Genomic DNA, 25,837 nt, shown 5'->3' with positions numbered 1-25,837 from the left:
CTCAGTAGATGAATAAGTGAAGGGATCCTCTAAAACCAGTTTCATTTTTACTTACTTTAGGTTCTTCTGGAGGTTGTAAATGACTTGTGAACTTACCTTGGAAATACAGTGTCTTCATGGAGCATAAATCCATCCTGGCCAGAGCTCTCAGGCATGGCTAGGAACAGCCAGCTGCTAGCAGCTTCTCTGGCTAGCTCAGGCAGGGAACCCTCATTCAAACTCCGTTTGTCTCCTCCCAAGCCCAGCCATATACTCGAATCCTTATTACAAATGGACGATCCCCTTAGTTCTGGCCAAGGCTGCCAGATTAGCACAGTGAGTGTGAGTGTGCGGTTGTGGCCAGCATGGGGAGGACACAGCAAGCTGACTTAAAATAACTCCTATTCCCTCTCCATCTGCCATGGACTTTGTTTCGGCCCCTCCAGCCAGAGGACAGAGGTGAGTATCTCTGAAGCACAGTACCAATATTTTTCTAATTTGTCCTATAAAATCTTTCCCCTGAACTTAATGTTTGGCTTGATTTTATCCAGTATTTTCTTTAATCTTGTGTGATTTGGGTGTGAATCATGAAGTGTCTCCAAGAACAGCTCAGACATTGGGGCCTTACTCAGCGGACTCACTCTGGTTTAACTGGCAAAGCTGCTGAAGCAATGCTTCTCTGCGATCTCTGGGCTCTCCTTAGTCCTCCTCCAAGGGTTTCTCAACCTCTCTGTCCTCGCCACCAGCTTGTGACTTCCTGATAGATTAACTGATGTTGGTTCAGCAAGCATTGCCCTTGTGCCTGGTGTGGCTCAGTCCTGTGTTAGACTGAAGACTGATAAAGTAATCTTCAAAGGGGCCGGGGGGCTGCAGCACAAATGGGGACAGACACCTATTCTCAAGGTGGGGAATGGAACAACAGCGCATCAAGAGTGATTAAATGCTCTTGATCTTGAGAAATGCTTTTTGAGTTGTTATGATGCTCCTGGAATGTTTGTTTGTTTAATCGTTACCACTTGTTAAACATTGAGGTATGGTTACAGACTAGATTTTGTTTTCTTGCTTTTTATAATTCCTTTGTATTTGAGAGCTTTATGAATTTTTCTTAGAATGTGGAGCCCTGAATAGGTCTTCTTTTCTTTTGCCCAACAGCGGATTGGGTTGAGATTTTGGTCATCCATCTGTCCCTACCTTTTAGAATAAAGGGACAGCTAAATTGATTTCCTTCCCCCAAGGAGGAGGTCTGGAATGTGGACCTGGTCAAACCGATAGGAAAACACAAAGGAGGTTCCCTTTCAGCAGCCGCAGCAATGGCAGGGTTCCACAGAGGAGCCTCGGGCAGGCAAAATTTAGGACTCATTTCCATGAAGCCTGCATTGAAATTGGCCAAAAGCTGTTTGCTCTGTGTCTGCAAACCCAGGAGATGAGGAAGGATGCTGTAGAGTTTTCATTCTGGATGAAAATCTGCCAGTCACATGGGTCACATATGTGGGAGTGGATGAGATGGGAGGTAAAAATGATAGAGAGAAATTCACATTCATTCCTTCAACATACACTGGATGTTCACTATGTTATAGGCTTGAGCAAGCTGCTCAGAGATGTGCCCTGCCTCAAATAACTCAAACTCTAATAGGATGGATAAGATATGTGTATCAGTAACTGTGTACAGTAGAGAAGATGCGCTTTTTATTTGTTTGTTGTTGTTGGTATTAGTATATTTTTCTAACATTCACTGATTCCTTTTTATGGGACAGGAACTAGTCTAAGTGTTTCACATGTGTTAATGCTTTTAATCAGTGACTAACTGAATAGCAAGCCTAGGATATTATGTGCCTTGGAAAGGCCTAGAGGCTTAAGGAAAGGGTGAAGGCAAGGGGAGGTCCAGGTGGAAGATACATCTAGCAGCAGCCTGGAGTTGAAGTGAGGACAACTGTGAGTACTGGGCTGAGCAGCTGGGCTTCTCTTAGAGGAAGGTAAATATCCTCATGTTACAGACGGGAAGCTGAGGCACTGAGTCATAAGGTGACATCTCCCAGATCACATAACTAGAAAGTGCCAGAACCAGGACCCTTAACCCCAGTCAGTTTAGATGTACTAAGTTCACTCTGCTGTGTGGGTTCTTCAGGAAATGGGAGGCAGAGTGATTGGAGGGTGGGAGTGACTGGGATGCCTGGTCTTTGCAGCCATATGGACCAATACCAAGGTAATCATGTCAGAATCTGTCTAGACTTAACACTGTCCAGTAGGAATATAATGTGAGCCACAAACAGGAGCTGCCTATGTAATTTCAAATTTTCTAGGAGCCACATCTAAAAGAATACAAAAGAAACAAGTGAAATTAAATATAAGAATATATTTTATTTATCCCAGCATATCCAAAGTATCAGTGTTTCAATATATAATCAATATTGACATTATTAATGTGATATTTTACATTCTTTTCATGCTAATCTTTGAAATCTGATGTATATCCTACATGGCACATCTCAATTCAGGCAAGCCACATTGCGGGTGCTCAAGACCCACCTGTGGCTGTGGCTCCCATAAGGGACAGCACAGGTCTAGAGTGTGACCGGACATTTTGGACCCTTCTAGATAAAATGGGTTATAGGACCTCCTATTTCCTTAAAGTGAGTTAGAGCAGGCTCTATTGCCACCACCCCCCATCATTGTGCCATCCTAGAAGTCTGGGCCAACAGTCAGTGGCCAGTTAGCCTCCTCTGCTGTGGCCACCACCCCTCCCTCCCTCCCTCCCAGGCTGTAGCCTCTCCAGTGTCCAGGAGTGGAAGTGGGAGGTTGCCCAGAATTCAAGGGGCCTTGACTTGATTGCGAGGGCAGATGAGCTCCATAGTTTGGCCTGGAAACTCTGCCTATTCTAGCCATGTAGGTTCACCCCTACGCCATCTAGACTTCCGTAGACAAACTGTCATGGAGGCCAGTGGGTGGAAAGCAGTAGCCATGCTAGGTGAACCTGAGCTCTTAGGTCATCTAAATCAGAATGTTTTGATGCCAAAGCCATTTCTGTTGTTCTGGAAAACTCAGATGAACTCTTGAACGAGTTTAAATTTTCCTAACCCAAGAGTCCTCGCACCTCCGCTGGAATTTAATATTGCTGTTTCCACCACCAGCTCTCCACAGCCTGGGTTCCAGGATGGCACTAGCCTTTCCCTGTGTCACTCTGGACTCTCCTTGCCCCATTGTGAACATGGATTCTGCTTCTTTGTTCTTGTGGATTCCTGGGCAGTGCACGTTTGTTAATGGTTATAGATGGGCCCTCATGGAAGATTATTAAATCCATGGATTGATACATGGACATGCTAATCAGTGTAAATGTTCTCACACTTTAGTCTTCTTGTATGGAACTAAGTGGACATCCCCCATGGACACATGTGAATATGTGTTAAATGCTAACTAGACAGTGCATATCAAACATCAGTTTAAATAAGGGTTTAAAAAGGTAGGAGCACTTCTAGAATCCAGCTGACTTAGTTCAAGCAATAGGCCATAGGAAGAGATTCTGTATAATTCCAAAGAATTTAGATGTGAAAGTCAAATGGAATTTTTCTTAACTATGCAATTCCGCAACTGAGGAAATAGCAGGTCCTTTCATCCGTTCCTTAGAAATCCCAAGCTCCTTCCTGCTCCAAATTCTCATGTTCAACTCTTCTTTACCTGAAATCTTGTCCCAGGTACACCTTTTACTGGCATTTTCTCATCCTCCCCTTCTTAGCTCAGATGTCACCTCAGAGAAGCATCGCTGCACCCACCCAGAGAAGCCATACTCCTCCATCACTCTCCATCACATCCCCTGCTTTAGTTTTCTAGAATCACCACTCTTGGAAAACGTCTATTGTTTAACTTCTCCCCTGTGGTCCTTTGTGAATAGCTGGGACTTTGCTACTACCCAAAGGGGGTAGTCAGTAAATATTTGGTGAATGATCTGCAGGGTGTTTGAGTGATGCTGATGATTAGATATCTGAGTACCAGTTTCTTACAGTAAATGAGAAGAGCAGGTGACACACATTCATTCACCAAACATTTGTTGAGTCCTTGCTACGTCGGGTGCAGAAACAGAAATGTGGTTAGTTAAGCTCCCTTTTCTTTTCATCTCTCCTTATCCCCTCCTGCTTGCCTGCAAGCATTCATCAGATGTCCTTGAGTCCAGTACTGTGCTAGTTAATGGAGACATAGAAGCAGGTAGAAGGAGATCTCTGCCCACAAGAAGCTCATCACACAAAGCAAGGGTTCCCTGGTGGTAAGAGGGACCAAGAAGAACTATGGGCTCACAGATGAAGTCTCTGCTTTTCCTTAGAGGAAGGGTGCCCTGAGATGCAGGAGGGCTTCCCAGAGGAGGTGGGGGAGGACTGCACTCAGCAGATACCCTACACTCTCCCCAGGATCACTGACCTCAGGCCAGACCAGGCATGACTTCTCTCTCTCATCTCAGGACCATGCATTCTGCCGGCCACAGCCTATGGGGGTGGGGGGATGGGGAGTTGGGCCTAGCATTATTCACAGAACTTTCGGTGGTCCCCAAATGCAGGGATCTGTTGCCAGCCTCCTGGACCCCCGCTCTCAGGCTGCTGCTGAACTGAAAGAGACTGCCCAGTAGGTGGCGCGCGGGCACCGCCGAGTACCCGGTCCCCATGCAGAGCCAGCCCCTGCCAGTGCACGTTCTCAGAACAGAGCCCAGGCGACTGCAACCTAGGCCTGGTCTGAGTCCATCTCGTTTAGTTTCAAAGAAGAATTAACAGAGGCTTAGTAAGTGTATCTGCTCAGAGGAGAGCGTTCTCTGAGAAAAAATAAACAAGACTGTGTGACCCCACGTAGCAAGCCTGTTCTTTTGGAAATACATCATTTGGTTTAAAAAAAAAAAAAAGAAAGAGAAAGAAAACAGAGCCTTGTGTGCTTTCTTCCTGATGGAGTTGGTGAGGGCACCGTCCGCACTGCCTGGTCTGGGCACAAGTGGACGCATTGCAGCGTTGAGGGGAAGGCTTACAACTCAAGTCAGCGGGTGCCTGGGTTTCTGGTGGGTGGGAGCTGCGCCCTTTCTGCAGACCTTTAGAAGTCAAACCCGCAACTCCTGTGACTGGGTGTGTGCTTGGACACTCAAGGGATCGATGGGGTTTGGAATCAATCCCACAGGTATTTTTTTTTATTATGGACAGGGTGCTTGTGAATCCCCTTTGGGTGCCAGGCACCGCAGCACCCAGGCTACCAGGAGTCACGACACTGCCCCTCACCACGGGTCTCGGGCCAGACCTTGTGCCGAGAGCCCTGGGTGCCTTGCCTGGGTCAGTTCTCATTGCCTCGTGCATGGAGTGCTCACCACAGAGGGGTTGACTGTGTGTGAAGATGCTCTATATATAATGATTTAAAAAATTAAATTAATAAATAAATACATATTTGAAGGGCAAAAAAGATATTCCCTGATGCTTAGGCCAAGGAATGTGTCAATCAGAAAGTAAATTTGGGTCAGTCTTCAGAAGAAAAACCAAGAAGACAGCTATAGATAATTACCCATCTCTGTGAGCCCATAGTTCTTCTGGGTCCCTCTTGCCAGCAAGGAACCCCTGCTTTGTAGGACAGTGTAGTTTCTTCATAAAATTAAGCTTATTCAACTGAAAGAATGTTCTTTAATCTCGAAGCTATGTCCTCAGGTTATTTGACAAAATGCTAGGTTGGGCTGCAGAGCCTCCGTCAGCCTCTCCAGACAACATCCCCCTGGCCCTAGGATGCCCACCTGTATGGAACACAGCAATGACCCCTCTGATCTGGGCTGTGACTCTGGGGTCTGCTGAGTGGGGGACACTCACAGGAAATGGAGAGAGGGGGGGAGGGGAGTCAGGCTGTGTGTTCACCCGTGTCGTCCGGGACTGGCTGTACCCCCTCTAAAGCCACATAAGCCTACTTCCCTCTGGGCTCTGGCACCTGCTTCTCCCTCTGGCCCTTCATGCAGATGGGTGGGAGCACCCCACTGTTTCTAACTTCAGGGTGCTGCACCATTTCCTGTCATTTCCTACACCCTGCCCAGGCCTTTCCAAGAGCCTCTTTACTAAATCCTCCTTAATTTGCCAGCTCGTGTATACCACGTGCTTCCTGCTGCAGCCCTGAGTGATACAAAGGTGAGAATACATGGAAGGTTTGTCTTTTATAGTCATTACTCTGCCAGGAAAGAAAGAGAGAAAGAAGAAAGGAAATATGGAAGAATGCAAAGAAAAGGAAAGGAGGGAGAGAGGAAGGAAGAAAGAGATGGAGGGAAGGAAAAAGAAAAAGGAAGAATGAGAGACCCTCTGTCCTTTATTGATTGATTCACTCATTATTTATCTATCTCCCATTGTAGTGGGAGTGGAGAATTTCCATATTCCCTTCCAATAAGCCCCCTCTTCTGCTCAAGTGATTAAGAATTGTTATCTGTTGCTGACAACCAGAGCAGCCTGACTGATCCAACCATGAATCCCAAAGTCTGGGAACCACTGCTGGGTGTGGCTCTGACCCCTGTTCTCAAGGAGCTCACAGTCTGACACCACCTCCTGCTGCCCTGTCACCCCTCCTTTGTAAAACTTTAGTCCTCTCAGCCTCCCCTTACCCCACAGAGGGGTCTGTCCCCATTCCTCAAGTCTTCTTGCATGGACCTTTGAGTCTGGGCTCCCCACGACATTGTAGAAATATCTTGACACATCTGCTCCTCTGTGCTGCAAGTAGCATGAAGACACTGATGAGACTGTGTTTTGTTCAGCTTTGTATATCCAAGGCCTGGTGAGGTACTTGGCAAAGGAGGTGGAATGACAAATAAATGACGAGAGAAAACCCATGTATAGGAAATCGAGCACACGATGAAACAATATGTTATCAAGCACCACGGTTGAAAGTACTGACAAGAAGGAGAATTTATGAAAGGACCTGGTGTCTCCGTGTGCACTGGGTAGCTAAGGAAGGCTGCAGGGAGCTGGTTTGCAGCCTATAACTTTGAGGCCACAGTCCAGCACACTTGGGAGCAGCAGAAGGCCTTTCAGATAACCTGGATGAATTACTTGCTCATTTGTGTGTGACTGGAACACTTCCTGCCTTCCTTTTTCCTCCCATCTTTCCCTCCCTCACCCACTCCTGTCCTTCCCTCACTTGGCATTTGTCTGTTGAACACCTGTCATGTGACAGACACCCTATTAGATGCCAAAGATCTACTAATAAAATAAAGCAGATAGAATTGTCCCTTTATTTGGTGTTTTTGTTCTCATAGAGAAGATATGGGTTTTTAAAGTTCATAAATAAACTGATGAATAAAAATACTACATAATTTGGATAAGCTCGCCAAAAGAAACAAAGATCTGAGAAAGCAAAAAGTCGGGAGAGGTATCTGCCTTAGTTAGATGGTCAGGGAGACCCTTTCTTAAGGATGATGGTTTTTTTGTTTGTTTTTTGTTTTTGAGACAGAATTTCACTTTGTTGCCCAGGCTGGAGTGCCGTGGCACGATCTCGGCTCACTGCATTCTCCACCTCCCAGGTTCAAGCAGTTCTTGTGCCTCAGCCTCCTGAGTAGCTGGGATTACAGGCACCCACCTCCCAGGTTCAACCAGTTCTCGTGCCTCAGCCTCCTGAGTAGCTGGGATTACAGGCACCTGCCACTATGCCCTGATGACTTTTTGTATTTTAGTAGAAACAGGGTTTCATCATGTTGTCCAGGCTGGTCTCGAACTCCTGAGCTCAGCAAGCCGCCTGTCTTGGCCTCCCAAAGTGCTAGGATTACAGGCGTGAGCCACCGTGCCTGGCCAGGATGATGTACTAAGCTGAGTCCTGGGGGATGAGAAAAACTGTGGAGACTGGTCCAGGCTGAAGAAACAATGTGTGCAAAAACCCTGAGGCATGGGGATGGTGAATATGCTGGGTTCTGGAATCTGTTCATAGATTTAGGCCAGATTTTCAAAGAAGGGTAGGTGACCCACATTTTGTTGACAAATTCCTATTTGAGGCTGCATGTCGTGAAGTAGTTGCTGACACTGCCCCGTTTCCTCCACTCTGCTCTGACCATTCCTGTACGTGTAGCATGGCTCATACCTGACAGCACCTAGGTGAAGGCTTTCTCTGGCTTCTGCAGTCCTGTCTTCTCAGGCATGCAGCAGACAAGACATGACGAGAAATTAGCATCCCTCAGCCAAAGACTGCCCTTCTCAGGTGGGGTGTCTCTGAGGTGTGTGTTTTACACTGCCTCCCGGAGTCCCCCGATGGGATTATGCCACAGTTGCCCATAGTGGTAATATGCCTGCCCCCTGTTGGCTGCCCTCCCATCTCTGAATCACTTTGCCATGTCCCTGCGGGTATTTCCTGGGAATTCCTGTCAAATAAAAACTTTGCACTTGAATCCTGTTGTCGGGGACTTCTGAGAGAATTCAAGCCAAGACACCAGCAGGCTGATGTGTCTCTGCAAAAATTGATTTGCTGTAGACTAGAGCTTCAAATGCAGTTTTGAGTGCTCTCACATAGGCTTTTACATTAACACCATGGCATTGAGCATGCTTCCCATTCTGTTTCAGGACCCTGAGCATGTATTCCTAACACACCAGCCTGCTTGGAGAATCCACATTTGCTTGTAGAAGTACCCAGGAGCCTTGGCTTTATGCTATTAATAACAGAGTAGGCACTTTAAGGAAATTTGATTTAGAGATAGGATTCTCAGCTGCTTTATTATTCGAAGAAAGGATTTGATGAGGAAAAGGCTTTTCTTTTCACTGGACACACACTGACCTTTGTTCTACTAGATTAATTTCATATCTAGAATGCCCCATCTTGGATGATGAATTAGCAATAAAAACCTCATCAAAATGTAATTATAGGCAAAGTGTTGAATAATGATCTCTTAAAAATTCCTATAGATTTGTCTGCACCTCCTTCCCCTTGTGGGGGAAATGAGCCTCAGCTGCTAGCTACTAGCTTCAGCTCAGGAATGCAGACCCTAGCCCTATTGCGAGGCTGGGATGTGAGTGCTGGCTTCTAACATTGCCCAGTGGCATCTAATTGATCATTTGCTTTTCTCCCTGTGATTGATGCACATCTTTATATAATTTAAAGGACCATCTCACCGGGGGTAGGAATACACAGGAAGTGGGAGCCCAAGGCAGAATGAAACACTCTCCTCCTCCATCTGTGACAGCCTGCTGTGGGGAGAGAGTTATTAATTAAAATGTTAACTGCCCAGACAATAGCAGGCAGAACAGATTGGAGAAAGCCTGAGAAGCAGGCATTGCATTAGAACTTTCATAACTGCAAATTCCAGGAAAGTTTCTTCCTCCTTAAAATAGGAAACAGAGCCATCTGCCTCTAAGAGGAGACTTGACTGGGCTGCTTAAGTGATGTTAGGCTTTCCCAAAGAGCACATCTTGTTTGTCTCTGGGGAGATGGACTTGACTGAGAGATAACCTAGCCTTACCCTCACTCTGTTGCGGGCCCTGTAAAACCCTACAGCTGGATCTGACAGCAGAATATCCAAATGATCCCAACTGGGTAAATGCCCACATTCATTTGAATAACTGAAGAATTCAATCATTTGAATGCCAATGATTATTCCTCTGGGAGTTTACATTTTAGAAAGACCTTCCATCTGAATCCCCATGAGAGCATTAAATTGCTATCTAATTAGCAGTCCCAAATTATATATATTTAAAAGATAATTAAAGGTTTGAAGGCTGTTGGAATAACTGGTTATACATTTAAATGAATCACTAGAAATTTGTTGGTAATGTGTGGAGTTTTCTTTTATTTCTTGCTCCCCTCTTTGAAGTTCAGTAGACCCAACCTTGCGGGGTTAAGTCTGGTAGCAGTAAGATAAAGGCAGACTTTTTAAATTACTGCAGCTCAAACCTCCAAATAATTATAAACAGCTGTCATTTTTACATAATCCTAAATGATAAGACCCAAAGAATGCAAATAAAAATGTTGAGACCATGGGCTTTTTGGCACAATAATTTAATCCCTATCACACCACTGCACTGACCATTGTACTTCATTGAGGAATGTGCTCTAACCATTATACACTTAGGTGAACTTTCATCATCATGTGATAGGCACATCTATTTCCAAACACATCTCCCAGGTGCCATTTTTACATTCCCTGTGGAGGTTGCTAGGCAAAGGGAAACACTAATACATTTGGAATTTTGAGGCAAAGAAGGAGCTTGACTAAGCCAGGCAAGGTTTTTGCTGAAACTTCTTCTCAGCCTCACTTGTCCTTTTCTACTAGAGATGGAGTCTACCTCGTGCCTGCCCCAGTGGCCCCCTCCCTCCATTATGTAGCATGATAGGCTTGTCCCTGGGAGCATTTCTTTGGCCTGTTGCTGGGGTTTTTATCGGCTTGGCCACTTCTGTGTGCCAGCTAACCAAGGACAGAAATCCCAAATGACAGACTGACCTACCAGCTCCAACCCGGTAGCCTCTGGGTTCAGGTCTTAAATTCCATGCTTTTGATGTCTGTCTCTTCCTGGAAGGGCAAGGGCCTCTTGAGGAACAAGTCAAGGGGACATTTACTGCAGCCACAACAGCTTCTCTCCTATGAATCCAATGACTATAATACCAAAGTACATAAGATCAAGGCAGGCAATTCACCCCAGGCAGAGCTGAAGCCCCACTCTGCAAGAGACAGATTTAGAACATCAGCTGGAAAGTAGATGCGCGCGCGCGCGCGCACACACACACACACACACACACACACATTACACACACACACACACACACACACACACACACTCCAAATTAGATCAGCAGCCCAAGGATCCCTCTGCTAAGGAATGCTCAAGCTGGATTTAAATTGGGACTGGGACCTGGCTTGGCAGAAATGTGGCCCAGCAGAAAGGATGGCCCATTGAGCTAAGCTGGATTCCTTGGGAATGGGAAATAGAAACAGAAGAAAGAGGAGAGAAGTCAGACCAAGGGTTTATCTGGAATATTTAGAAGCTAACAGACATCACAGAGTATTTTTACCTCTCCACAGTAAAGAAGTGTAGAGATTTTAGAAATGTATCCTGAGTATTAGAACCAGTTAAAATATTCTGATTCTTCCAAATGCCTGCTTCTCCCAAAGGGCCTCTCCTGGAGTTTCTGAGTCTCTAGCTGCACTCCAGGAAGAGGATCTAGTAGTAACTGGGAGGGGCTGGGACTTTTATCTGACTCCCAGGATTGCTGCAGGTTTTTCATGAATATGGGGTTGGACTCCCAAGTTAATGAAGCCCATGTTTATCCAGGCTCAAATACAAATATAAATATTATGTTCGTATATATTTAAAGGGAAGATTCATTTGAGCGTTAATGATTTGAAACTCAGCTCTGCTCAGTATGGAATTCTAGGGACCTGGTTAATGGTGACTATAGGTCACCTTGCTGTCATCCCCTTCCTGCGTCCTCAGGATACATCTCAAGTAGGCACTGGGCAGTGATTTCAGCTCCAGACTGGGAGGCTCACTAGTGCCTGTTTCTCTATGGAGCACAGCAGTCTCTGAGGTCAGATTCTGGGGCTGAAATTCATCCAAGCTACTTAACCTTCCTGACCTCAGTTTCCTCCACTGAAAAATGAGAACAAAAAAATAGTACTCCATGAGACTGTGATGAGGGTTAAATGAGTTAATGTTCACAAAACGTCTAGAACAGACCGAAAACATAGGTCATTGTTATGCATGTGTTTATTAAATGACTACATAGACTAATTTGTTCATTCACTCGGTCCACTCATTCATCACATATTCATGGGAACCTGTTCTTTGCCAGGCACTGTCCTAGGCATGTGGTCCAATGGTGAACATGAAATAGTCTTTTTACCAAAGATGCTTAGGACCTAGTGGGGGAAACAGGCAAGTAAGCTAATAATTTGCAGTACACTGTGATGGCTGTGGAGATAGGGCCATGGGAGGCTGAGGAGAGTATGGGAAGGACTTGACCTGACCTAGCCTGGCCAGGTCAGGACAGACTTCCAAGAGGAGTTGAAATCCTGAGGGGTTAGCAGAAATTGACCACCACCCTAAGTTGGAGTGAAGAGAATTCAGAGCACATGGAGTGGCATGTGCAGAGGCCTGAAGGCAAGAATGATGATGACCTTTTTAGCAGCCAGCTCAGTCTAGCTGGGGAGTACAGTGAGAGGCAGGGAGTGGCGAGAAAGAGGCCAGAACAGCAAGCAGAGGCCAAGTCACAGGGACTTGTGGAATTCTGGGCTGTTGGGTGCCATCATCTAGTGCATGAGGAGCTATGAGGATTCCAGCCCAAGCAGTGATATGATCTGATTTGGGTTGTAAAAGAATCCCTCTGGCTGGACCCTGGAGAATGGATTGGAAGGGTTAGAGTACAGGCAGGGAGACCGCTTAGGGGATGCTTGCTTGTATCAAGGGCAGAGCTATCACAGTGACTGACACTAAGCTGATGGCAAGATTGATATGATCCAATTCCAACAGACATTTTGAAGATAGAAGCAATGGACATGGTAGCTTGATGGGTGCTGCTTGCTTTGCCTGGCTCACTGCCACTTTCTCTGATTATACTCGCCCATTCCAGCTCCTGCCTGTGTTTCCATGGTCACAGGCAAATATAAGACCCAGAGACCTCAGCCTTGCAAGGGACATTTGGCTGTCATCTGAGTTATGAATCACATCAGAGCTCTCTTGGGTTTATTCAGACCAGCATGCATCCAGAAACATTTTTAAAAAGATATCACTGTAATTGAGAATCACACACACACAAAATCAAAACTGAGTATTTTGCTGGATCACCTGTCCAGTCGAGAGGATGGACCAATGATGGACAAGAATCAGCTCAGTTTGGTAGTTGGAACACGGCTGGGGCTTAGAGTATGTGTGTACAAAGTGGCCACATGCATATTTATACTGTAAAAGCACAGTATCCTCGGAGGGTTGCAGAACAAGGGCCACCCCAGTTGAGAAAGGAGAGACTCAGCTGGAAGGATCTGGGAAATTTCTTTCATGGAAAAGATGGCCACAAAGATGGAGCCCTTCATGTCTTTTCTTCCTTCATAAGTATCTTAAACAATTTTTAGCAGGAAAAGCAAAACAAAATAAAGCTATTAAACCAAGCATCTCCCTAAATAAAATTACATACACACACACACACACACACGTGCACACACACACACACACCTGATGAAGGCTCAGCATTCTGATGTTGGTTGTTGGTTGATGCTATTACAGGCATAAATCAGGTAATGGCAGTTGGCTTGGAAGAAAGAATTTCTTTCCCTCTTGCCTGCATCCCTTTATTAACTTCACTTGCAAATTCACTGCCAGCTTCCTGCCCTGCTTGTCGTTTAGCATAAAAACCTGAAGTTGAAGGCTCTCTCTGTTCCTCAGCCATCTCTGAGATGGTGAGACTAGAGTCCACTCCCCAGGGACTAAGTTAAGGAGAGGCATTGGAAATGGGGTGACAGGATATGAGTCAATGGGCCCGAACTACTGACCACAGGAGGAAAACCAACAACAGAGAGAACTCCCTCTTCCGTGATGGTTAGCCGCGGCATCGTTCGAAAGTTAACATTTTGTAGTGTTGATGGATACTACTTTGAGATTTTACTTGAGTGAATAAAGAAAGTCAATGTTTTTGCAGTTTCAAAACTAGAATCAATTAGTTGTCCCTAATTGTACCTCATATTCAAATCCCTAAATGTACCTCATATACCGGTCTGATGGCTCCACATACCCAAGAGTCTTTTGATATGGTCAACTGCTCAAAGGAATAATGTCAAAGAAAGTTCTGTAAATTTTTTAAAAAGTTACCTGCCAAATGTCACAGACATACTTTCAAATTATAGAGGTCCTCTTTTTTACCCTGCATATTCTAATGACACAGCAGTTTCTGAAAACTTTTATGAACTTGGCTTTGGAGAAGGCATATATCCATGTTCGGGAACTCAGTGCAGCCCTGTCTGAAATTTATTTTGAGTCTGTCTTGCATCTAACTTTTGTGGAGGAGACTTTAGAGACGGTTTTGTTTGCCTCTAAGTGCTCCAGCTCGTCAGAGCAGATGCCCCCGGGTGCCCACATGGATCTTTATTTTGCATGCCCGTCTGTGTGTGTTCCTTCCTCTTTGCCGAGGAGCATTCTTTTCTCAGCGTCACTCCTTTACCTACAGCAGAGGTCTGGAGTTGCCACTCTCCCTCCCTGCTTTCAGAGTGCCCTGTTCTCTGTCCCATTGCTGGCACAAAAGGTTCCTCCCAGCTCAACTACTCAGCACTATTTTGATTTGTATGTCTAGCTTGCTGTTACAAGACCAACTGGCTTTTTGAGAATGGGAGCTGAAATCCAGCCTGGGTGTGGTAAGCGTGTTTGACCTACAAAAACGGTGGTGTGCTAAGCCGCCTCCTCCCCACACACAGTGCTGTGTGTGACTCATGGCTACCCAGAGGACACTGATTAAGATAAAGGTCATTCAGGTTTTCAAAGCAGCCTGTTAATTGTTGTTGTTTTTTTAAAAAAATACCAAAGCTGTTTTAGTTTTACAGCGATCAAAAGGATTTTGTAATCATACTAAGAGAGCACATACAACTTTTCATCTTTGAGATGCTTAAAAACATTAATTAATAAGAGCACAGTACCTTTTAGAAAAAGGAAAGGGCTTGTTGTCTTGACATGCCCCGTTGCCTCCTTCCCACCTTCCTGCTGGTTTTTGACACACCCTCATGACCCTTTTTCTCTGCAGTATATCTGGGCTTCTCATCTTTCCATGGCATGTAAGATTGCATCTCCGAATAGAGGCTCACTGGCATTTTTCTCTTGGCATAATGTCTATGTCATCCCATTGGGCATCTTGTCTAAAGAAGTCTGGGCTATCGGGGAGTCACACATCCAAGAAGACAGCACCATTTTGGTGGAAATCCAAGCTGAAATGATATCCTCCCATACCACAAGGGTTCCCTGAGGCCCTGAGATGGATATTGGTGAAACTGAGTAAGATATTGTAAGTTGGGCATCAGCGTATTGCTGCTTAACTCACTGCAGCCACTCAGTTTATTGTAGGTGTTCTTTTTTCTTTTCCAAGACAGTCTCTCTCTGTCGCCCAGGCTAGAGTGCAGTGGCGCGATCTCAGCTCACTGCAACCTCCGCCTCCCAGTTTCAAGCAATTTTTGTGCCTCAACCTCCAGAGTAGCTAGGACTATGGCACACACCACTGCGCTCAGCTAATTTTTGTGTTTTTTGGTAGAGATGGGTTTTTGCCGTGTTGGCCAGGCTGGTCTCAAACTCCAGACCCGCCTCAGCCTCCGAAAGTGCTGGGATTACAGGCCTGAGCCACTGTGCCTGGTCTTGGCCTAGGTGTTCTTAATCTAACACTGCTTCTCCTATCCCTGGCCACCAAGCTCAGTTTCAGGGCAGGCCAAATAAGTCAGCTGGTAACAGAGACAAGACCGGCTAGTGGGATTTGACTGCCAATGTGATTCTGTGACTGTTAATGGGTCTTCTGGGTCCAGTCCCATCAGCAGTTGCCACCTGAACCAAGGACCTCCATTAGCCAGGAGAAGAGCACCTCAGGTGAGGCAGTGCCGAGGGCCGGTGACCACCAAACCACAGGCTCAGAAACGAGGTTGGGCCAGCTGCACCAGGATGCTGCTGCCTGTCAGCCATGTCACCACGTGACCCGCCTTTCCAGGGTGCTGCGTTTTCCCATCTCTGAAGCAGTTATCCCTCACCTGAAGTTGTGAAAATGAAACGAGACACGTACCGCTGTTAGCACAGAGTCTGGCACAAGAAACATTCACCCTCATGACGAATGATGGGAAGTGCAGGGGGAAACTGCCCAGCGGGGGAATAATCGCTTTTTTATTCTTTTCTAAAGGCAGTCACTTGGAAAGCAGAACAAGATTAGCTACTACATTTTATAAATTCCTTGTTAGGAAAACAATGAACTTTGAAAAGTGAAAACAGTAACTGATTCAAAGTACTTTTACCTTTGGGAAAGAGAGCAGAATGGCAGGTGAGGATGCCGGTATGGTGTTAGTAAGGGCAATTATACTTTTCACTTTGTATACTTTTCATTATTTTCCAAATTTTCAACAATGAGCAGTTATTACATGGATAAGAGGGGGAAAGTAAGGAAACAACAAATGCTCAAAGTACTTAGATTGTGACTCTCTCAAGGTACTTAGATTGTGACTTCGTGCCCCCCCCCCCTTCCCGCTGCTGATCCCCAAGGGAGTAGGGGCTGACAGAGACCACTGGGGCTGCCTTTCCCCGGGGCCACCTCCTCTGAGTCTGTTGCAACCAGGGGCCTTGATGTGCAGCTGGCAACATGGAATCAAAGGGGAGGAGGCCCTCACTCTGCCACAGGCCCCTCTGGCCTTCGCCTTGACCTTGAGACAAATCAGCTCCAAGTCAGGTCGAACAGCCTCCTTAAAGGAATAGGGCTATTTATAAACAAGATACTGTTATGAACTCCCTTTACCTGTGAAGGAACTTCCTCCTTAGGGGTGAGCTGCATGGGGGCAGGGGCTGCTGCATCTCATCAATCAGTATCAGCCATTGGTACTGGCCGAATGGGCGTGTTTTCAGGCCATATTTATTAAGACACAGGATGTGCTGGTCTCCTTGCTAAACCATGTTTATACCCATTTGCTTCTTAGTGCAGCCCTGTAAGCTGAGTGCCTGTACCTCCATCTTACAGATGAGGAAAATGAGTCACAGAGACATGCACACCTAGCCCCAGACCACACAGCATGTAGAACTGATTAGAATCAGAGTCTGACTCCAGGACCCTGGCTTTAAGCACCCTTCTAAATGGGTTCCCTTGATGAAGCCTGATTCACTGGTAGTGAATTGGGATCAACAACATGAGGATGGGAGCTCATTCTCCCTAGGTGCTTTTTCCATGCCCTCCAAGGCTTGCCCAGGCCTGGCACAGAGCCTGAGAAATATTAGGTGTCCAGCAGTATTTTGGAATGTGTAGGTGAACAAATGAGTGAATGAGGGAAAGAATGGATGAGTGAGTGAAGGAATGAAGTGCCCTGTGGCCATTGGTCGTTATCTCTTGCATATGGAGGAGTAAGGTGTACCTACATCCCTTCTCCTGAAATGGTCCCTTGAGCCTCGGGGAGAAGAGAAGACACAGGGCTTTAGAGGAAGTGGTAGAGGTCTTCACCAGCTGAGGACTGCGGCTGCCTGGGAGAGAAACATCTGCCCCAGATAATCGCTTGCTGTCATCCCTCGGTCTCATACCCCATGTCCAGATGGCATTAGCTTTGGGCAGAGTTTCTTCCTCTCCAGTTGGGGATCTCCCACCCCCATTCCCTTCCTTCCTGTTGGAAGCATGGAGTGGCACATATGGATTATCAATTATTAGCACACACAATATTTGTTCCACAGAGGCTGCATGGATGTGTACAGCTGATTTCCTCTGGCCTTTCCCAGAACACAGAAAGAGCAAAGGGGTTTTGTTGTATTTAAATCAACATGGCCATCATCTTGGCCCAGCCCATTGTGCTTCCAAAGTCAGTCTGTAGGTAATGCAAAAGGGTGCTGGTATCCAGACCATTAAATATGGCCAGGAAGGCTCTGTGCTGCAGGCAAGTCCTGGTTCCAGCTTGCTCCTCAGATGAGTGCCCTCTCGTCCCATCCTGCTAGGCCAAGGGCTTGTTTGTGTGTTCCCCACATCTGGCCTTTATTTGAAACTCCACCTCAAAGTATTTCATAGCACAGAATATCTTTCCTTATTAAATTCTCCCCCACAGATTTTTTTCATAAAACAGGCACCAAAAACTACAAACCTACCTGTGGCTCTCAAAGTATCTGTTTATAAACCTTTGGAAACCGTTTGCAATTAGTTAATCACATTTTCAAAGGAAGTTACAGATTATAGATACACTAACAAATGCTATACATGATGCTTAGGCCCCGGTAACCAACTCCTCATGCAGAAGAAGAAGTGGTGGAGCCGAGGGACCTGGGATTTATCCCCTTTTAAAACTGCATGGGAGAAGGGAGATTGGGCATGGGAGTTGGACATTTGAGCATTTAGTTCTTTTTCTGTCACTCATGGGGGTGAGGGTCGAGGGGGAGTAGGCAAGGAGAGATCAACTGTGCCCAGACACAGTCGTGTATCTTGGAAAATAGTGAGGCATTTTATAAATCACATGTTCCTCAATAATCACAGAAGCACCAATGTTTGTGAATACTTCACATAACATGTACTTTAAAAGCCATTCATTTGAAAAGAAAAAAATAAAGGCACTAAATATATACAAGTTGGAATTCTGTTGACTACTCAATGCTTAAGATCTAAGCCAGCTTTAAAAAAAAAAAAAAAAAAGACCTTTAAAAGGGAAGGGGGATAATATGGAGGTAAAGTATTGATACATGAAACATTCAAGGATTTCAGGTACAGCCTGATCCAAGTGTACACACCACATTTTCAGGACTCTCTTCATATCTTTTCTCTGCTTTCCCTGCACTGGCTTCATGCCCAGGAAGACTCTCTCCAAGTAGTGGCAGAGATGGCCATGAGCTATTCCAAGCTCCCATCCTGGCACCTTAGCAACACCTCTTTACCTGGATAAATCCAGGAATGCATCCCAAATTGAATCTCTTGAATCTCATTTGAATTTGCGTGGGTTATGTACCCACCTCTGAACCAGTGACATCCTGGAGTGATGTGGGCCTCCCCCACTGATCAGGCCACGCAAAGGATGGTTGTACCTTCACTAGAATTATGCTTAATGGGAGTTGTGCCCAAGGAGTTCCCTACAGGAAAACCGAGGTGATTAACCTGGAAAACGTGGGGAATGGGTGGTGGCAGGCCAAAGCATGGGAACCTTCCTAACAGAGCGCCACTCGCTGGCCTTTTAATGTAGTTTCTTAGTAGGGGAAAAGAGAGGTGGATTTAGGCTTAGTACGTTAGAGTTGTCTCATAGCTCTTGGCCTGTTATATCTATGCAACAGCCCACTGACTTTTCCTTTTCTCACTCAAATTAATAACTCTGCTGCATGACTGTTTATATTCTAAAGGAGCTTATTCTCTAAAAAAGACCCAAATGAAAAGTGTTTCATACCCATTTTACATACCTGGCTAAGCAGACATTGTAGAAGGGCATTCTTAAACTGTGTTCCAGAGGAAGTATCCCTACCCCCGATCTGTATCTTGCCATTAAATTAGACTATAGAGACTTGCTGGAATATGGTGGCTCATGGGCTAGTATGATGGGAAATCTTTTATTCCATCACTCTCTAATCATTCCAAGTATCTTGAATACCTTTTAGGTGAAATGTACTGTATTTATTGAGAGATTATAAAAAACAAGTAAAGACATTTGGGGAGGATCAGAAGTCAAGAATTCTCTGCTGATTCCACCTTTGCCAAATACCATCTAAAATGACTTGGGTTCCTTAGCACAAGTATGAATTTTTCTGCCAGGAGAGTCTTCAGTTCAAACTCGTAAGCTACACACCAAGTAGAGACATATGAATGTGATTGTCTGACACCATCATAGTCAACAAACAGCTTCTGTCTGCCTATGGTTTGCAGAATGGTGACCAGTAAAATTATTGAATGGTCTTCTTCATTTCAGGAAAATGAGATATTAGCCAATTTTATTCAATGAGCCTGTGTCATTCCATGAAATGCATGACTCTCAGGAATCTTACTAGCTGAATATTAAAAGATTTTACTGTGTCTGGGAATGTGTTTGCCATTTTACGTACAATATTTCATTTAATACTCTCAACCTTCCTTTGCCATGGAGGTACTATTGTTTTTACCCATTTTGCAACTGATGAAGGAAGCTTGGAGTAGCTGGATACCTGGCTCAGAATCACACACCCAATGTGATGTGAGTGGTGTGACACGGCAGAGCCACTGTGACCTTCTCCTCTGAAAAAGACACGTGGACACTTTTTTTGAGGACGAAGGAACATTTGTTGCTCTGGAGCTTGTAGTCTTTTTTCAAAGCTCTTTAACAGTGGTTGAATAACATGAGGCTTAGACATGAAAATTTAGACAGAGACTGGTGGTGGGTGGAGTGTCCTCTACCATACTAGCTATGCAATCTTATTTAACTTGTGATTTAATTTATTTAACTTGTGAGAACCTGTTTTCCCAAATGCATTATGGGCAATAAATTGACCTTAAAGAAGCAGAATTAAGAAGGATAAACTACAAGTAAGTCCTTGGGAAAGAATGAAGCACTGTTTAATTGACTTTGTATCTTTAGTGCCTTGCACTTAGTAGGTGTACAATAAATGTACATTGAATAAATGAATAAAGAAGCCCTTTGAAGTGACCAAAGAAAGAACCTCCTCAAAATAGACAGTTTAGATCCGGCATCAGGCTACCCAAGAAATTATGAAAGTTCTGCCTGTGAAGTTCAGGATCTGGGCTGTGTGAGTTTCTGGGATACCTAATAGTTCTCAGTAATGGTTCTTAGGTAACAGAGGTCCAAAATGACTGTCTGACTCTTAAGTCCTCAGGGGGACACGACTATCCCTCCCCCGCACTCCTCCACACTGAGGGGCAAGGCACTGCTGCTGACAACTCTGGTTGACCTCGTTCCTGTTCTTTCTGTTCAGCCCAAGACTGAATCTCACAAGGACCAGGGCTTCCATGCACACAGAAACTTTCCTTAACAAGATCCAACTGCTAATCTGCTATTGTTTACAGCGGCTTCTGAGGGAACCACTTTCCTTGCCCTTCATCTGGAGTGGATCTGATGTCATAAAACTGACCGTGAATGTCTGTTAATTGAAAACCTAAGAGTAGTGGGGTGGGCTCACCGTTGATCAGGGTGGTAAGAGCCCACTGGCCATAGGAGGCTAAGCACCATCCTAGGTAGTGGTGAGGAGGGGGAGTCTCCAGAGAGGTCGCAGAGTTCCTGTATTGCAGTTGGCAGGTAAGAAAAGAGTGCATGTGTGGACACTTGGCCCTGTTTGGCACCACAGTGGTGCAAGATCGACCCCTTCTGGCCCTCCCCTCGTCCCCGGGTCAGTTTACACTTGTCTGGTTCAACATATGGGTGGCAGTTTTCTCCTTCATGCCCAGTGTGGCCTCAGCACCTGTCTCCATAGTAGCTGATCAGTGTCCAAAATGGCAACCTATGGTTTTGGGGTCTTAAAACACTTAGACCGACCCTGTATCTCACTTAGAACCTTCCAATTAAATCAAAAGATGACCAAGCTGGAGAGAAAAGTGAAAAAGAAAGCAGTATACATGCATATATATTTTTCCAGTGTGCCATTAACCATATCTGATGAACGTGTAAAGGGGTTGCTAATCCTTAGCCTGCAGCAGAGGGCAGACTTTCCTACATTATAAACACCCCACAACCAGCATGAAAGGCCTCAAGACACAAGAATGTCCAGACACAAGAACGTCCGGTCGATAAAATGGTAGGCTTGCAGGGTGACTAACACCAGTGATTTAGGGGAGAAAACTAAAACCACTTCCCCAGTTATTCATGCACTCATCGGCTTTTCCGGAGAAATGCCCTAACAGCCATTACATCTGGCTGTGATTCCCAATACCCTCATCTACTCTAGGTAAAGGAGCCATGCTTAGTTCAGTACTGCTGTGGCCAGTGTGACAGCAAACAGATGGTTCTGTGTGTCTGCAAAATGCCACCAGCATGCTGAGCCCAGCCCCAGCTGTGGCGATCAGTGCTTTTGCTTCCTAGCTAAGGAGTACGGGTAGGTTTGAGACAAAAGGTAGAGGAGGGAGAATTATGAAGTATAGGGGGATATGACTAGATGTTTTGGTAAGTGTAAGTAAGAAGCCCTTTCTTGTATCACGGATTGAGTTTTAGCAGCTTTGGGATACACACACACACACACACACACACACACACACACACTATTCAATGGGAAGACAAATCCAACTGCTAACTAGTCTGCTATCGTTTACAGAATTTACATTGTTTACATGTATACCATATATGTGTATACACACACAAACACACACACACACACCATTCAAGGAGGGGACAAATTTTCCTTTGGATCTGGTGTTTTGGAAACCAAGAAGTCTACAAGGTAAATTCATATCAAGCAAAGAGTTAACTTTTCTACTCCCAACTTGGAGCAAATGTTTAGAGGCATCTGACCTTGGCTTTCCTGTCATTAAAAGTCCCTAGGACTGTCACCCTGCTGGGCTTCTCACCCTCATCAGTCCACTCCCAAGCCCTGTCCGTGAAACAGGACTTGGGAAGGTAAAGATTGCCCTGGCTGATGACTTCACGGACTTTTGTTTTTCTTTTCTTTTTCTCCTTCCCCTTGCTAGTATGAAGAAGGAAAAAAGCGAAGGAAACCTAACTATAGTAGCGTTGACCTCTCTGAGGTGGAGTGGGAAGACCGAGATGATGTGGTAAGTGATTTGTTTTCAGGCCTCATGGAGAAGAGCTGCATTGTACCCACTTCTGTACCTGGGGGCGATCCCAGGAGTTGGCCAAGAGACCCACTGAAGGGACACCTGGCTACCAGAGGGACGTGGAGACAATGGGCCTTTGTACCATGTTTGGAGTTTTATAACTCTTCAGCCGGTCAGTCGGACCAGTTGCAGACAGGCCAGCCACCCCAGCTGCTTGTGCAGTCTGCTAAAACCATCCCCCGGTGGACGCTGGTCCCCTCTGCAGCTGATGACTCAGCCTTCTTCCCAGTGCAGAGGATGGCCCCTGACATCTTCAGTGGAACCTGGCTGGGCAACAGCAGGCTCTGCCTGGTGCAAAGTCAGGGTGCCTGCAGGCCAAGCAGGCAGGTTCCTGGGTAGCAAGAATTCACCTGTCAGGACCTCATTGGCACAGCCCTTGTTTTCAGAGTACAGCCCAGGGCTCTGCAGGCTCACTTTTCTCCTGCTTGGTCGGCTGCCCATTTCCTGTACCTTCCCAGCCTTTCATTCTGCTCTGGCCTTGCTGCAATTGCACCCCATGCTTTTTCCCCACATATATTCAGCCTATGGTGCTCTATCAAAAGCTCTTCTTATACCCACAACTTAACCCTGTCAGGTCTTCTTGGTACTTCCTCAATAAATCAGATTTGTTAGACACGGCTGCCTTTGTGTGAATCCAGGTGGACTCTCCTTAATTAAATCATAACTTCCCCGGTGTTTCCATCTGGGTCCCTACTCTTCACTTTTTCTTAGAGTGTCTCTGTGCTGAGGCCACGTTTCTCTGCCCTACCCTCCCAGATTCGTCTAGGGTCCTTTCTTAAGTTCCACTGTTGAGTTAGCATTGTTTCCATCTCTCACTGCATCCTGCTCTCCAAAGGGATGTTGAGGAGAACCATTCGAAAGCCCAGACTGGGTTCTCATGCCTTCCAGAACATGGGGCCAGCATCACGGTGCTTCTGCTGCAGCTTTCCTTCTTTCCACACCCTCTGCACTTTGTCACCAGCTCAACTAGCATAAATCTCTCATTTTCATCCTTGCCCGTAAAATGTGAGAGCCATACCTGTTTTAGAAATTTAACCTCTTTTCTTCTTCATCTGCACTAAGTCTACTTAAACCCAAGTTTATACAAAATAACTTTGCCATTTGATAAAAGCTCCTTCCTCCTCCATACCCTTTTCCCCGCAAGCCAATGAGCTGACGTAGTGTCAGCTCAATAGCATGGTCAAGTTTTCTATCTTCTTATTCCTTAAACACTGTCACAAGGATCCGGTCAGTTCTTAGGATTGTCCTGCACCTAATGTGCCCACCCTGGCTTAGCGCAATTGTGAGAAGTGCCGCTCAGGTGTTAGACTCCTGCCAGGTTCAAATCCCACCTTCGCTGCTTGCCGGATGTTTGTCTTGGGTGGGTGATTATGCCTTTCTAGATTTCAGTTTTATTTTGTGTTCTTTGTTTTATTTTTCCCCAAGAAAATGAGTGTGATGGCAGTTGTCCCCACCTCATAGAGCTGTTCTGAGGATTAAATGGATTAATAGATTGAAAAACAGAGAAGTACTTGCACCGTTCTGGGGAGTAAGTAAGCATTCTACAAGTGGTAGCCATTGTTAGTATTATTCTGACCTCATCAGTCCTCAGGGGACCCTGTCATGGATGAATGTCCTGTAGATTTACAGTTGCTATGAATCTTCAGAGGGGACTTTCCATTGTTGCCCTTCCTCTTCCTTCTTCACTTTATCTGTTGATTTATTTTTGTTTGTTTGCTTGTTTGTGACCTCACTGAATCGTCTCCCTTTTTGCATGCTACTTGAAGAGATGTATGACTCAGCTCACTCCAGTCATCACCTGTGCCCCAGCTAATATTGAGTGAATGTCTCCTTTAGTAATCACAGTTTGAGAACACTTTGTATCTCCTCATCCTAGTTTCCTTTCTCGTTGGGGCTGCAGGAATCGGATTCGCAGCCTCACATGTGTGTTCTTCACCTCCGCATGACTCCCAGGACTGCGTTCTGTCTGTCCAACTTCAGAGTTCCCACATCTCAAGCAAGTCCAGTGCTTTTGTTCTGCACAAATTGGTCTCTGGTCATGTCTTTGGTTTGAGTTTCTTATCTTGTTGCCTTGGGGTATGGTGCATTTGAAATGTGAATTCCTTCTCTATCAACATATTTGACTTGGGAAAAGCTAAACCACCATTTCTCTCCTGGGGATTTGCACATCACTAATTGGAGAATTCTGGACTCTACAGAAAGCGTCATTGTGAAGTCTGCACAAAATCTCACATATCCATGTGCTAGGCCTTGGGGTTTGCACCTGAGTAACAGAGGACAGGGTTTAGGTCGAAATCTAGGAAAGACCATGTAAGCACAGCCCACTGAGGAAGAAGCAGTAGAGTCTGCCCGGATGCAGAGAACTTCTTGGAAGGTGAGTTCTACTTCTCTAGGAAGTAGGCTCCTGAATTTAATAACCACAGTTATAACCTGCATACTTCCGAAAATGAAGTAAGTTCATATATACTGTTAAAATGCATATAAAATAGACTGGCTAAAATTAAAAGAAAAAAAGACAACAATTTAAAACTATTTATAGCAGTATGAGCAGGACTTCTGTCCCACTCTGCAGGATGAGTTAGGCATCAGGGTAGGAATACAATAAGTAGGGCAGATCTTTGGCGGACCCATGTGCCAGCAGGGGATTTTGAGACATGCATAGCCCAGTCTGAATCGCCCTCTGGGAAGGGAAAATTATCTTAAAAATAACGTTTATCCTTTGGTTATAAATTCTCAGAGATGGCACAAGGAATTGAGGGTGACTTTTTTGTTTTGTTCCTATTAACTTTCAGTCATTCCCAAGCTTTCCACACTGAATGTGATTATATCTATTAATAGAAAAAACTCATAAAAATAATAACTGCCATATATTAGCTCTTCCTGTACACCAGTACCATTCTAAGTTCATGAGTGAACTTATTTATTTATCACAGTGAACCTATGAAATGGGTGTTTTATCTCCATTTTACAGGTGAGGAAACTGAGGCAGAGAATGGATGTAATGGCCTAAGGACATAGAGTGTGGATTCCAACTCAGGCAGTCTGGCCCACAGAGCCGTGCTCTTGACACTTGGATATTCCGTGGAGAGAGCCCTTAAGTCCTTGAGTCCAGGAGTCCTCGAAGACTCTATTTCAGTGACACATAGTATATGGGTTATCCTCCTCTGGGGGTGCAGAAAAGATAGGGAGTGCCTTGCACATAGTAGCTGCTAAACAGATGTTGGTCTGCATGGTATTGTGAATACTACCCCATAGATGCTACTTTGAATCTAACTACAATCCCTTCTGTTGTGGTATAAGCCTTTTTTCCCCTACTACCCTCTAGGCAACTACATTGCTTCATACCCACGATGACTCTGATGGAAAATTTCTCCGGAGTCTTTTTTGCCCGAAGCCCTATAAGGCAAAAAAGTCCTGGGGCATATTTCTGAGACCTTAGTCCATTTATCTGATTCTTTTTTATACCCTTCCCAGAGTG

The 25,837-nt window shown here is 45.3% G+C and overlaps 1 protein-coding gene across 1 annotated transcript in view; it reads left to right on the top strand.

Moving 5' to 3' along the window:
* The window catches only part of CACNA2D3 (calcium voltage-gated channel auxiliary subunit alpha2delta 3), a 939,714-nt gene that overhangs the window by 719,128 nt on the left and 194,749 nt on the right, over positions 1-25,837 (top strand). Inside the window, 1 exon segment of the mRNA XM_054552049.2 lies at positions 22,213-22,296. Coding sequence (XP_054408024.1) covers positions 22,213-22,296 — 84 coding nt within the window.

The sequence above is a fragment of the Pongo abelii genome, chromosome 2, assembly GCF_028885655.2.
Source record: "Pongo abelii isolate AG06213 chromosome 2, NHGRI_mPonAbe1-v2.0_pri, whole genome shotgun sequence".
NCBI lineage: Eukaryota > Metazoa > Chordata > Mammalia > Primates > Hominidae > Pongo > Pongo abelii.
This window is presented reverse-complemented; position numbering and strand designations above follow the sequence as displayed.